This window comes from Lepidochelys kempii, chromosome 1, assembly GCF_965140285.1.
Source record: "Lepidochelys kempii isolate rLepKem1 chromosome 1, rLepKem1.hap1, whole genome shotgun sequence".
Classification (NCBI taxonomy): domain Eukaryota; kingdom Metazoa; phylum Chordata; order Testudines; family Cheloniidae; genus Lepidochelys; species Lepidochelys kempii.
Window position 1 is genome coordinate 322,695,558 of NC_136380.1, and position 12,214 is coordinate 322,707,771.

Sequence of the window (12,214 nt, forward strand, 5' to 3'; positions counted from 1 at the left end):
ACCTTAGCAAACTATTCCTAAGTCCTCTTAGCTAGGACAACTCTCCTGGTCTTGGGGGCTTTCCTGCAAGAGCCTTACCTCAGTCATTGCCACAGCCTCCTGGATTCCCCTCTCTATAGCTTCATGCTGCCCTTTATAGGGGAATTAGCTGCCCTCCATCAGGCCCGTTAGTGACACAAGTGGGCTGGAGCAGTCCCTTCAGTAATCAGGGTTGGTTGGGCCCAGCCTCAGTCCCTTAAAAGGGGCAAGCCACCCTGTATCAGGCACCCTTAAGTTACTGATAATATCTCAACTAAATGTTGAGCTTCTAAATAGTTCATGTTTTATAAATATCTCCTTTTCCCCTAAATTACTGATATGTCCTTTTAATCTTAACTCAATTTTACCTTAGCTTTATGCCTGGGAATTAGGACAAATTCCTAATTCAGAGGGTTACTATGGATAAATTTATACAACATCTATTTATCTTAAACTTTTGCAATGCATTTATTATATCATACTAAGAAAGTGATACTCTTGCATGCAACATTAGGTGGAGCTAGACCTACTAGCTAAATAGTAAATGGACAATGTGCCAATGTATACAGTGTGATACTATCTTATTTTCTGATTCCTGTCTGTCAGCTCAGCAGTGATGATGGGGCTGAATGAAATATTTCCACCACTCTCTGTTTTGTCCAAGCTTCATGGCTTTGTTCATCTTTAAATTTTTTTTGTTCTCTGTTATTCTTTACGGTGTCTATCCAATGCATCCTTGGTCTTCTACTTCCAGTACCTTCCATGCTGGCGTGTATTGCCATGTATGGAACCTTTTCTGGGTGCATTCTTGACAGGTGTCCAAACCATTGCAGTTATCTTTCTTGAATCTTCTGTAATAGTGTTATTTCTTAACCTAGCAAGGGTAGTTAGTAGTGATTGCTAGTGAAAGGGCACATCTGCTCCTGCAAGTGCACAAAGTCTTGTACATCAAAGATTGCAAATAACTTCTAAACAAAGTATAACATTGGGAGAAACAGTATTGAAGCAAGCTAGTGGATAACTAAGATGTTGCAGAATGATTATGATACACTGGTGAACCACAAAACCAATGAGTTGTGGTCTAACACTTGGCAAACATTGGACCACAGAAACCAAATACATTACTGTCTAACTGACCAACAAATATATCTCATTTTCTTCATGTACCAGTGCATGTTTATTAAACTCCATTTTTTCAGAACACATCATGTTTTCTAGATTATCTGCTTATTCTCTTGGGGCCTGGATTCTTATTTACAATAAAAGATACTTTACATCCTTTTTGGGAGTAAATTATATTTAGGGTGTTCTGGAACTTTGTTTTATTCTTCATCTGAAGATGGCACCTCCAGGGACATAATGCTCTTTACCGTCCAACTGTGACATTGGTTCAGAACTGCTTTACATGAAAGCGTACCATCAGGGGCTAACCTTCGGGGAGGCTAACCCACCAGCCCTCCCCCTTCTGACCACAGCACCCCCCCCACACACACACAGGGAACCCCGAGGCCGCCTTCCCCCAGTGGCCAGAGGAGCCCTGCCCCAGCCATCCCAAGCCACTGGCCGGGCTGAGCCACAGGCTAGCCCCAGTGCTGGACCAAGCCTCTGGCCTGAGCACCGGCTGCTGGCAGGCCAGAGCTCCAGGCTGTTGGCTGGAGCTGAGCCCCTGCCAGCTTCAGGGGAGAGAGGCAGGGCCTCAGGTAGAACATGGGTAGAGCCATGGCCTGGGGTAGGGAAGGCTTAGCCTGCCCTTTAATACCCGCCACTCATGCATACCATTTACTGATCACCAAGCCCACATCCTGTAGAATGGAGTTGTTCTAGCTGTTGCAGTGAACATGTGGAGAAGTTTAGCTCCAATTACTCCAGCAGCAAAGGGATTGTTTTGTCCATCACTACCTACAATCCCTAGAGGGTGTAGCAAGATGTCCCAATGCAGCCCAGCCCATACAGAGATTGGTCACAACTCTTTGATGGACAATCCCCCTCATTACAGCTGTCTCCTGCACAATAGGCTAGGTGGAAAAGGTCTCCCAAGCAATAAAAAGATGAAGGACAAAGGAACACCGATTTGGAAGTAAGATTTTTTTCCCCCACAGCACACAAAACTTCATAAATGTTTTCATATTCAGAGATGCCATAGATAGGGGGACAGGTCAGTGCAGGCATGCTAATGCCCTTATGACGGCCAGGATCGGGGAGCAAACTCTGAGCTGCACAGCTCCAAGAATAGTCCTTCTCATTTTTTTGCTTGTGCTCTCAGATTGGGGTCTGCACAAAAAAGCACCAGCTTCCTGCAAACAAAAACACACCAAAGCAAGGCCTGTTGCTTATGGGCATGCTGCAGGGAAGCTGTTGTTGTGCATGTGATCGCAACTGGAGTTCAGCTGGAAAGCAGGTAAGGCCGAGGTTGCTCTCACAGCTCCATGCTCTGAGGGAGCTGCACCTGGCTTCTGGAGACTAGGAGCCAGCACGTGCATAGCCAATGTCAGTAGGTCTCTTCTGCAGGTCAGCGGTCTGCACACGGGGCGTGCCAACAGCCCGGCTCTCTCTGATCTCTGTATTTGTGTCCCGGGGCCAGCAGAGAGCTCTGCACCCCCCACAAGCCGCAGAAGAGTCATCCAGCGCCACCGGCTACTCTCTCACAGGCTCATTATATCTTTTGCACCCGCTCCGGCCACGCCTCCGCCCTTCAGGTTGCAGCTGCACTGAATGCAAAGGGAGGAAACTCCGCCCCGGGCCCTGGTTGCAGCCTTCTCTCCCCCGAGCCAGCTTTAGAGACCTGTGGTCTCCATAGAGATAGTAACACCCTGCACCTTTCAATCGCTCTCCGGGAACAATACAAGGGGGGGAAAGGCAGAGAGAAGCAGCAGCAGGAAATCGCTCCGAGCTGATCTCTGGGCAACTTCCCCAGGGTTTTAAACGCACATGTTGCTGCTGCCGGACACAAGCAAACTCCGCGGCACGAGCCAGGCGACCCTGCCGGGAGTCACTCCGCGGCCACCCCAGATCGAGCGCCTTTTGTTAACGCCAACAAAGCTTCTCCGAGCTGCTCCCCAGGACGGACACGCGCTGCCCGTGCGGAGCAGCCCCGGCCGCAAGAGCCAGGAGCAATAGCTGGAAAGGGGAAGCCCCGCTCGGGAGTAGGAGCGGGCTGAAGGGGATGCGTTTGCAGGGGACTGTGCCTCTTGGAGAGGGACGCAAGCGTTGATCCCAGAGTCGCCGCGGCCACTGCGAGGATTTACACCGGCCCCTGCTCGATTCACTTTCTGGAGGGCAGCGTGCGCTGCCGAGGCGGGTCCCGCGAGCGGGGCAGCGGGTCCACGGGAGCTGCGGGCGGGGGGAGGCTACCAGGCAGCAGGAGTGCGATTGTTTTTGAAGCAGCAGGTTTATGCTAATCACCCTGCTGGGAGCAGCAGTGGGAGGAGGAGAGGAGCCATTTTGAACTCACTTTAAACTTTACGGTGGAAAAGTTGGAATTCTCCAGCCGGGTCCCGAGCGATGTTCCCCGCCGCGGGGCTCTGAGGGAGCGGCCCCGCCTGGCAGAGGAGGACGAGGCCAGGGTCCCCCGGCCCCGCTGCTCATGGCTGAGGGCGGATGAGCCGCCCAGGGGGGTGGATGGATTTTGCAGGAGCCCTTTGGCTGGGATCGCTGCTGCCGCCTAAGACTCGGAGATGCTGCCGGTGCCCGCAGCCGCCTGGCTCTCGTGGCTGGCTCTGCTCTGCCGGCTGGTGCCCGCGGGGGGCTGGGAGCTGCACCTCTCCTGCGGCGCCGGGCGCGCCGGGGACCTGCTGCTGGATGTCTCCCTGGGGCCCGGCTGGCTGTACAGCGTGGACGAGGCGCTGACGGCCCGCCGCGTGCGGGAGGCGGTGGAAGTGACGGCCGCGGGGCAGCTGAGGCGGAGCGGGGCGGCCGGCGGGGGCTGCCCGGCGAGCCCCCCAGGCTGCGCGCGGCTGAAGCGCAACCCGCTGCCTCTCCACGTGCGCATCGCCGCCCAGCGCTCCGGGGCGCTGCTCTCGCTCCGCCTGGCAGTCTACGTGCACAGCCCGGGCTGCCCCCGCCGGGACCGGGGGGCAGGCAGCGGGGGCCAGGCGCGGCCCCGGCTCGCTGCCCGGCTCTCCCCTGGGCAGCTCCCAGCCCCGCTCTGCTTCCCCGCTGCCAGCCGGCACCTGCCCCCAGGGCCCGCCGGGGACCTGCGCTCTGCCCTCATGGCCCTGACCAGCTTCCCTGCCTGCAGCTGCCCGGACCACCACCCCCGGGGCTGCGGCGAGCAGGAGGCAGGGGGGAGGGCTCGGTGCTGCTTGCAGCCCGCCGGGGAGTCCCCTCTGCAGCTGGTCTGTGCCTTGAGGAGGACAGGGGGGGAGATCCTCCTCCAGCTGGGGCTGGAGCGCGCCCTGTCCGCCGGGGCAGGGGCTGGGAAGGAGGAGGGGACTTGGGGGGAACGGGAGCCCGTGGGTGCGAGGGGAGAGGAGAGAGGGGCGGTGGGTGCAGGGCAGGGGGAAGCGCCCACCCTGCTGCTGGGGCCCCAGGGATTGTGGACAGAGGAGCGGGGCGGCTGGGATCCTTCTCTCCAGGGGGCTCGGAGGAGGAGGAGGAGTGCGAACAGCCCTCCGCAGTTCCAGCTGCCCAGCTACCAGGTCTCCATCCCCGAGAACGAGCCTGCGGGTACCCGGGTGATCGCCCTGCGGGCCCAGGACCCGGACGAGGGGGAGGCCGGCCGGCTGGTGTATTCCATGGAGGCGCTCTTCGACGAGCGTTCCAATGACTACTTCTCCATCGACCCGGAGACGGGCAGCGTGGTTACCACGCGCAGCCTGGACCGGGAGACCAAGGACACTCACGTGCTGAAGGTGACTGCGACTGACCAGGGCTCCCCCCGCCGCCGCTCAGCCACCACCTACTTGACTGTGACTGTGAGTGACACCAATGACCACGGGCCGGTGTTCGAGCAGCCTGTGTACCGGGAGACCATCCGGGAGAACATGGAAGTGGGTTACGAGGTGCTGACTATCCGTGCCACGGATGGGGATGCTCCGGCCAACGCCAACATGCTTTACCGCCTGCTGGAGCCAGGTGCCCGGGATGGCGTCTTTGAGATCGACCCACGCTCTGGAGTAGTGAGGACCTGTGCCCCTGTGGATCGTGAGGAGGTCTCTGAGTATCACCTGGTGGTAGAAGCCAATGACCAAGGAAAGGAACCAGGTCCCCGTAGTGCCACGGCTACGGTACACATCACTGTGGAGGATGAGAATGACAACTACCCACAATTCAGTGAGAAGCGCTACTTGGTACAGGTGCCAGAGGATGCCCCGGTGAACAGCCAAGTGCTGCAGGTGCAGGCAACTGACCGGGACCAGGGCAACAATGCCCAGGTGCACTACAGCATTGTGAGTGGCAACCTCAAAGGCCAATTCTATATCCACTCTTTCTCTGGTGCCATCGACCTGATCAATCCTCTGGACTATGAGACCATCCGTGAGTACACACTGAGAATCAAAGCTCAGGATGGGGGCAGGCCCCCTCTGATTAACTCTAGTGGAATGGTATCGGTGCAAGTGGTGGATGTGAATGACAATGCCCCAATCTTTGTCAGCACCCCCTTCCAGGCCACAGTGCTGGAGAACGTGCCATTGGGCTACTCGGTGCTGCATGTTCAGGCAGTGGATGCTGATTCTGGAGACAATGCCCGTCTGGAGTACAACCTTATAGACTTGTCCCCATCTCCTGGCGTGGTGTCCCCAGGTGGGGACACTGGGTTCCCATTCCAGATCAATAACAGCACTGGATGGATTACAGTGTCAGCTGAGCTGGACCGAGAGACTGTGGAGAACTATCACTTTGGGGTAGAGGCTAGGGACCACGGAGTGCCTGTCATGACTTCCTCAGCCAGTGTGGCCATCACGGTCCTGGATGTCAATGATAACAACCCGACTTTCACAGAGAAGGTCTATCAGCTCAGGCTGAATGAGGATGCGGCAGTGGGCAGCAGTGTCCTGACCCTGATAGCAGTAGACAGGGACATTAACAGTGTAGTGACCTACCAGATCACCAGTGGCAACACTAGGAACCGCTTTGCCATCACCAGCCAGAGTGGGGGTGGGCTGATCACCCTGGCCTTGCCCCTGGATTACAAGCAGGAGCGGCAGTACGTGCTGACAGTTACTGCGTCAGATGGTACACTCTTTGACACTGTCCAGGTCTTCATTAATGTCACCGATGCCAACACACACCGCCCGGTCTTCCAGAGCTCCCATTACACAGTGAGCATCAGTGAGGACAAGCCCATTGGCACCTCTATTGTGACCATCGGTGCCACCGATGAAGACACAGGGGAGAATGCCAGGATCACATACATTTTGGAAGATAACATTCCTCAATTCCGCATTGACCCGGACATGGGCACTATCACCACCCTGATGGAGCTAGACTACGAGGACCAGGCCTCTTACACGTTGGCCATTACAGCTCGTGACAATGGGATCCCTCAGAAATCTGACACCACCTACGTGGAGATCCTTATCCTGGATGCCAATGACAATGCCCCCCACTTCCTGCGTGACCGTTACCAGGGCTCGGTCTTTGAAGATGTGCCACTCTCCACCAGTGTCCTTCAGCTGTCTGCCAACGACCGTGACTCAGGCCTCAATGGCCGCCTCCTTTACACCTTCCAGGGTGGTGATGATGGTGATGGAGACTTTTACATTGAGCCCACTTCTGGAGTGATACGCACGCTGCGCAAGCTAGATCGTGAGAACGTGGCTGTCTACAGCCTGCGGGCCTTTGCCATGGACAGAGGCAGCCCACCTCTCAAAGCCTCTGTGGATATCCAGGTCACCGTGCTAGACATCAATGACAACCCGCCTGTCTTTGAACAGGATGAGTTTGACATCTTTGTGGAGGAGAACAGCCCAGTGGGCTCCATCGTGGCACGGATCAGTGCGGCCGACCCAGACGAAGGGACAAATGCACAAATCATGTACCAGATTGTGGAGGGTAACATCCCTGAGGTCTTCCAGCTTGACCTGCTCAACGGTGATCTCACAGCCCTGGTGGATCTGGATTATGAGAGCCGGACGGAGTATGTGATTGTGGTGCAGGCCACCTCAGCCCCTCTCGTCAGCCGAGCCACCGTGCACATTCGCCTGTTGGATCAGAATGACAACCCACCTGTGCTGCAGGACTTCCAGATCCTCTTCAACAACTATGTGACCAACAAGTCTAACAGCTTCCCCTCTGGCGTGATTGGCAAGATCCCAGCCTATGACCCTGATGTGTCCGACAGCCTGGCCTACACTTTTGTTCAAGGCAACGAGTTGAACCTGCTACTGTTGGACTCTGCCACTGGGGAACTCAAACTCAGTCGAGATCTGGACAACAACAGACCCTTGGAGGCTCTTATGATAGTGTCAGTTTCAGGTAAGAAAACTTGGCAGGGGATAATAATGTATGAGAATTTTGTTTATTGGACCAGCATACTGGTACAGGCAGCAACATGCTGTATACAACTTTTAATTTCCTGGCGCAGTGACTTATTTGTGAAATTTCTGGAGAGGAGCCACAAAAATGTATCAGAGCTATGTGCTGTGGACTGACATGAATAGTATGTTGAGGTGTATTGAGCCAGTGATATTTTGAATGACAGGGAAAAACATATAGAGGTTGAGGGCAAAATATATTCCTTGGGCATAGTTAGCTATTTAGGCTAAAACTTTCAGATGTGGATACATAGAGTTAATAAGTGACCTAATTTTTCAAGATACCAAGAATGCACAGCTCTCATTGATTGATTTACATTGAATGTTTAGGCTTACTCCTATAATTAGTTATACATAAGAACAGTGAAAAGTAAAATTAGTGGGTGCACTGTACATATGAGTTGGGGGTTTGCTATTTTTTTTTTAAACAGCAAGATAAAAGATTTGATTATTTCTTTTTGAATACTGGGAAAGTTGGCTGGTAAATCTCCTTTAGATTTTGGGTCATATTTTCTAGTAAAGTTGGTAGAGCATCACCCATTTGCACCAGCAACCAAAATTTTTGCCTTTTGTTTACATCCTTTAGAAAATAACTCCTACAAAAACAGTCAGTTATAGCTGTATAACACAGTTAATTTCAGTGGGGTTGCTTTGGTGTAACTGAGGATGTTCATTGGCACACAGTGTCACCAAAATAAGTATTGAAAGTTTTCTTTTTTGTCTTTTAGGCTTAACTAATCTAGTATGTAGTCACAATAATTTATTTATTGTGCTAGTAGTGGCTTTAAATTATACAGTGAATTGACATATGGATGCAAGTCCTAAATTGTTACTGTTTTGTTTTACAATACAGTATTTTAAATAACTTGAGAGACAATCCCCACAGAAAAGAAGAGCACTTTCTCCTCAGTTTCTTGTTTATTATGGAATTACTCTTTGTAATTATGGTACGTACAGTGCATCAGTAATGCAATGACTAATCTCCTCCCCAAATTCCACTATGCTGTCTTTATCATGGGCCTGATCCCGCGCAACTCCTGTTGTCTTCAAAGGCCCATCATGAGCAACATTTCTCTGCAGCCTATCACTAATATTTGTATTCTTTTATGTGAAACAGGGTATGTAAGTACTAAGTGTGTACAATGACATCTTTTCTTAACACAAATCGTTCAGATATCTAAATACAGCACAATCGTGGCAACACTTGCTACTGTTAGTAGTGTCACTGGGATAAGTGAGACCTCCTGGTAGATAGCACTATGCTCTGTCAGGTTTGCAGGATCAGGGTCTTTGTTTGCTGCAGGGTAAAGGAAAGTGGTGTTAACTCCAGTCACTGGGGTTATTAGTGTGTGTCATCTGGCGATGGGTTCATGCAAAATGCTAGAAGGGAACTATTTTTGGTAAAATAGCTCATAACTGTTACTTCCACATTCTTTGAAAGCTTACAGAGAAACAGGCAATTGGCTTGCATGTTTGAAATAAGGCATACAGGTGATTTACATGGTCACAATCAGCCTGAACCAGCTGACAGAAAGCAGTAGCTTCTTATCTAACAGCAGGAGATAAAGAACTGGACAAAAAGCAAGAAGGCTGGAAAGGTGATTAAAATGGGCTAGGTGGGGAGAGCATATGGGACAGAAGTAGAAGATGATAGCATTCCTTTCTCATGCTAATAATGTCTTCATCCATTTATGCAGATTTCAGTGGGTGAAATACATATAAAAATATGGAAATGAAGTCATGAATGCTTAGAGCACAGTTAAGCTGCTGCCTTATGAGGTCTCATGTAATACAACTATGACGAGTAATGCATTGTTATTACATTTTATGAGAATGTGAGCTCTGAATAATATTAAAAATTAATATTAATATTCTGTAATATTCAAAACTTGTTATCCCTATCACAGCTGCACCCCCACCAGGGATATTTCAAAGAGGCGTTTTCATCAGTTAGCATTCTTAAGTAATTTTGGCAGGCATCAAAGTCAGTTTGATACTGTTTTTGAAAAGTTTTCTGTGTGTGGGAAAAGATTGCTTCATAGAGGTATTTAAGAGGGCAGAGGTCTACAGAGCTTGTGATTCCATTTAGGAAACTCTCACCTCTCCACTTTCTCCAGTTTTCTTTAACAAGTGAAATGGAGAGAAGAACAGCCTTGGAGTGAAATAATCAACATTGTTATCTGTAGTTAACTGAAAAATGTGTCTGCTGGGTGGTCATTAATCTACCTATCAAGCCAGGGAAGCAATCCTGATGCAGGCAAAAGTCCTGTCAGAGTCTGTGGGAGTTTGAGCTGTATATGGACTCTTAGGGGACATACGGAAATGCTGTTGCTGCTGTGCAATCGTGTTTTCACCTACTGACATGGGCTACATCTGAGGTTTGCTGCGAGGGCTCTGTGGATAAGTGTGTGTAAATAAAAAATTAAGTTTATCAGATGTGATAGGTCTTAGACAAATGAGAGGAGACATACTATACCAGGGGTAGCCAAACTTACTGACTCTCCGAGCTGCAGATGACAACAGAATTTTGAGTGCCAGGTTGCCTGCCAGGGCTCAGTCCTTCCCACTCCTGCTTCAGCCCCGAGCCTGGCCAGGTGCATCCCATTGGACTGAAGCCCCTACTCCACCACCCCGCTGCAAGGCAGAGGTCCTGAGCTCCCCTCACTCCAGTCTGGTAGGTGGAGAATGGGGAGGGGGCGGGTGAGGCTCTGCAAGCTGCACTTTAACTGTAAAAGAGCTACTCATGAGCCAGGGTTTGGCCACCCTTGTACTAGACAATTACATTAACTTGGAACTTTGACATTTGGATAAAACAGCATTCTCTTATTTGAGCTGTAATTGACTTCAAAATGCATGTTTTTATTTCACAAACAAAAGTCCAAAGTTGTCAAAAAAATCTCTGGAAAAAACAGGAAACGAAATTATAGATTTAGTGAAATTTGAAAATGAGAGACCCACTTCATTTAAAAATATGGTCACCTTCAACAGCATAGATATTTGCAGAAGCCATACTGAGACTATGTCTACACTGCCGCGGTAAGTCGACCTATGCTACGCAACTGAATAACGTAGCTGGAGTCGACCTACCTTAGGTCGAGTTACCGTGGGGTCTGCACCACGGGGGGTTGACGGGAGGAAATCTTCCAGCGACTTACCTTTCTCTTCTCATTGGGGGTAGAGTACAGAAGTCGACTGGAGAGCGATCTGCTGTCGATTTGGCAGGTCTTTACTAGATCCGCTAAATCAACCACCGGTGGATCGTTCTCAGAGTGTGGATCCCCTCTGTAATGTAGACCTGCCCTAAGAGTCTGGCCAGACAGTTCAGAAAGAGGGATTCCTTTGTGTGTGGATTTTCCTGTGCTGTGACACTGTTTCTCCTTGCTCTGGATGCCTCTGAAAGCCCACCACAAAGTCTGGGGTAGGTGCACAGAGAGGAAGCCTAGCAGGGGTGAGGTTGTGTGGATGACTGTTACTAATGTACACCTTTTCCTCTGGCAACGAGCAGGGAATCTTTGTGAAAGGCAGAGGAAAATTAGTCTTTGGACTAGTCCCCTCCATGTGTGAAATCTCCCTTCATAGGGCATGGGCAAATGGCAGGGGAACCAGGATAGCAGTGAATCTCTGGGCCTCAGCTTATTCTGCAGGAAAATGGGAAGAAATCCTGTCCCAGCCCCCACTGCTGGAAAGTTTGCAAAGAAATCTCACAGTTGTCCTCTATTTTACACCTGCTCTGGACTTTTCTACAGGAAGGGGTGGTCTGGACTTATATTTCCCTCGCCTGTGTATGGGATCACAAGGTGTGAATTTTTGAATAGTTGGGATGAAATATTCGCCCCACTGAAGTTAATGGGAGTTTTGCCATTGAGTTCAATGGGGTCAGGATTTCATTGTGGGGATCTAGAGGGTTTTGAATTTTAGAATCTGCAATTGCTTTAGTGTTGTTAAAAGCATGAAATTAGTAAAATGATCAGGATTATGAGCTGATATTCTTTCTCTTCACCTATAACAACATGAGCAAAAATTAAAGGGACACCGTCAACTTGCAGTCCAGTCAGTTTGTAAAAATGAGTTAAAGGTAGTTCTAGATAAAGCATCTGCCCCTAATTTCCCCCTGCTAATTTTAACGGTTTATAGTACAATTGTCCTGTGTTAAAAAATTATATATATTTTTTTCCTCTTGTGCTGTGGGTAGCGGTGCTGGAACACTTTTTATAGTGGGGATGTTGAAAGTCAGCGAAACTGAAAAGCAGTGGTCCCCAAACTTTTTACCTGCACCACCCGCCAGAGCTGGGGCCTGGAGCAGGACCATGTCTCGGGTTGGGGTGGGGGAGTGCAGAAAGGGGCAAGGGGGCTGGGGCTGGTAGCCAGGACCCCAGGTGCAGGGCTGGCAGCTGGAATCCCGTGTAAAATCTCGGGATTCTGCAGCATCCCCTCACCCCCATCCCACACCATTAGTTTCCACGCGTATGGCTGTGGGAAGGAAAATACACAGGAGTGGGAAACTGATTCTGGCCCCAGTCTTGCATAGGGATCCACTTGTCAGTTGAAGTCAATGGGACTTTCTAAGTGCCCGATCCCACAAACAGTTGTGCCCACACTTAACTTTACTGTCATAAGTATTCCCATTGATCTCAGTGGGACAACTTGCATCAGTAATGTTCAGTATATGTACCTGTATTTGCAGGGCCGGGGCATAATGAATACAAAGGTAAAATAATGAA

The 12,214-nt window shown here is 50.5% G+C and overlaps 1 protein-coding gene across 1 annotated transcript in view; it reads left to right on the forward strand.

Annotated features, from left to right (window-relative positions):
• The first annotated feature begins 2,791 nt into the window (after nucleotides 1-2,791).
• CELSR1 (cadherin EGF LAG seven-pass G-type receptor 1) overlaps nucleotides 2,792-12,214 on the forward strand; it is a 265,989-nt gene continuing 256,566 nt past the window's right edge. Inside the window, exon 1 of the mRNA XM_073328377.2 lies at nucleotides 2,792-7,434. Within this exon, the coding sequence (XP_073184478.2) occupies nucleotides 3,693-7,434 (3,742 nt within the window). The 5' untranslated portion in view covers nucleotides 2,792-3,692. The remainder of the gene's footprint in view (nucleotides 7,435-12,214) is intronic.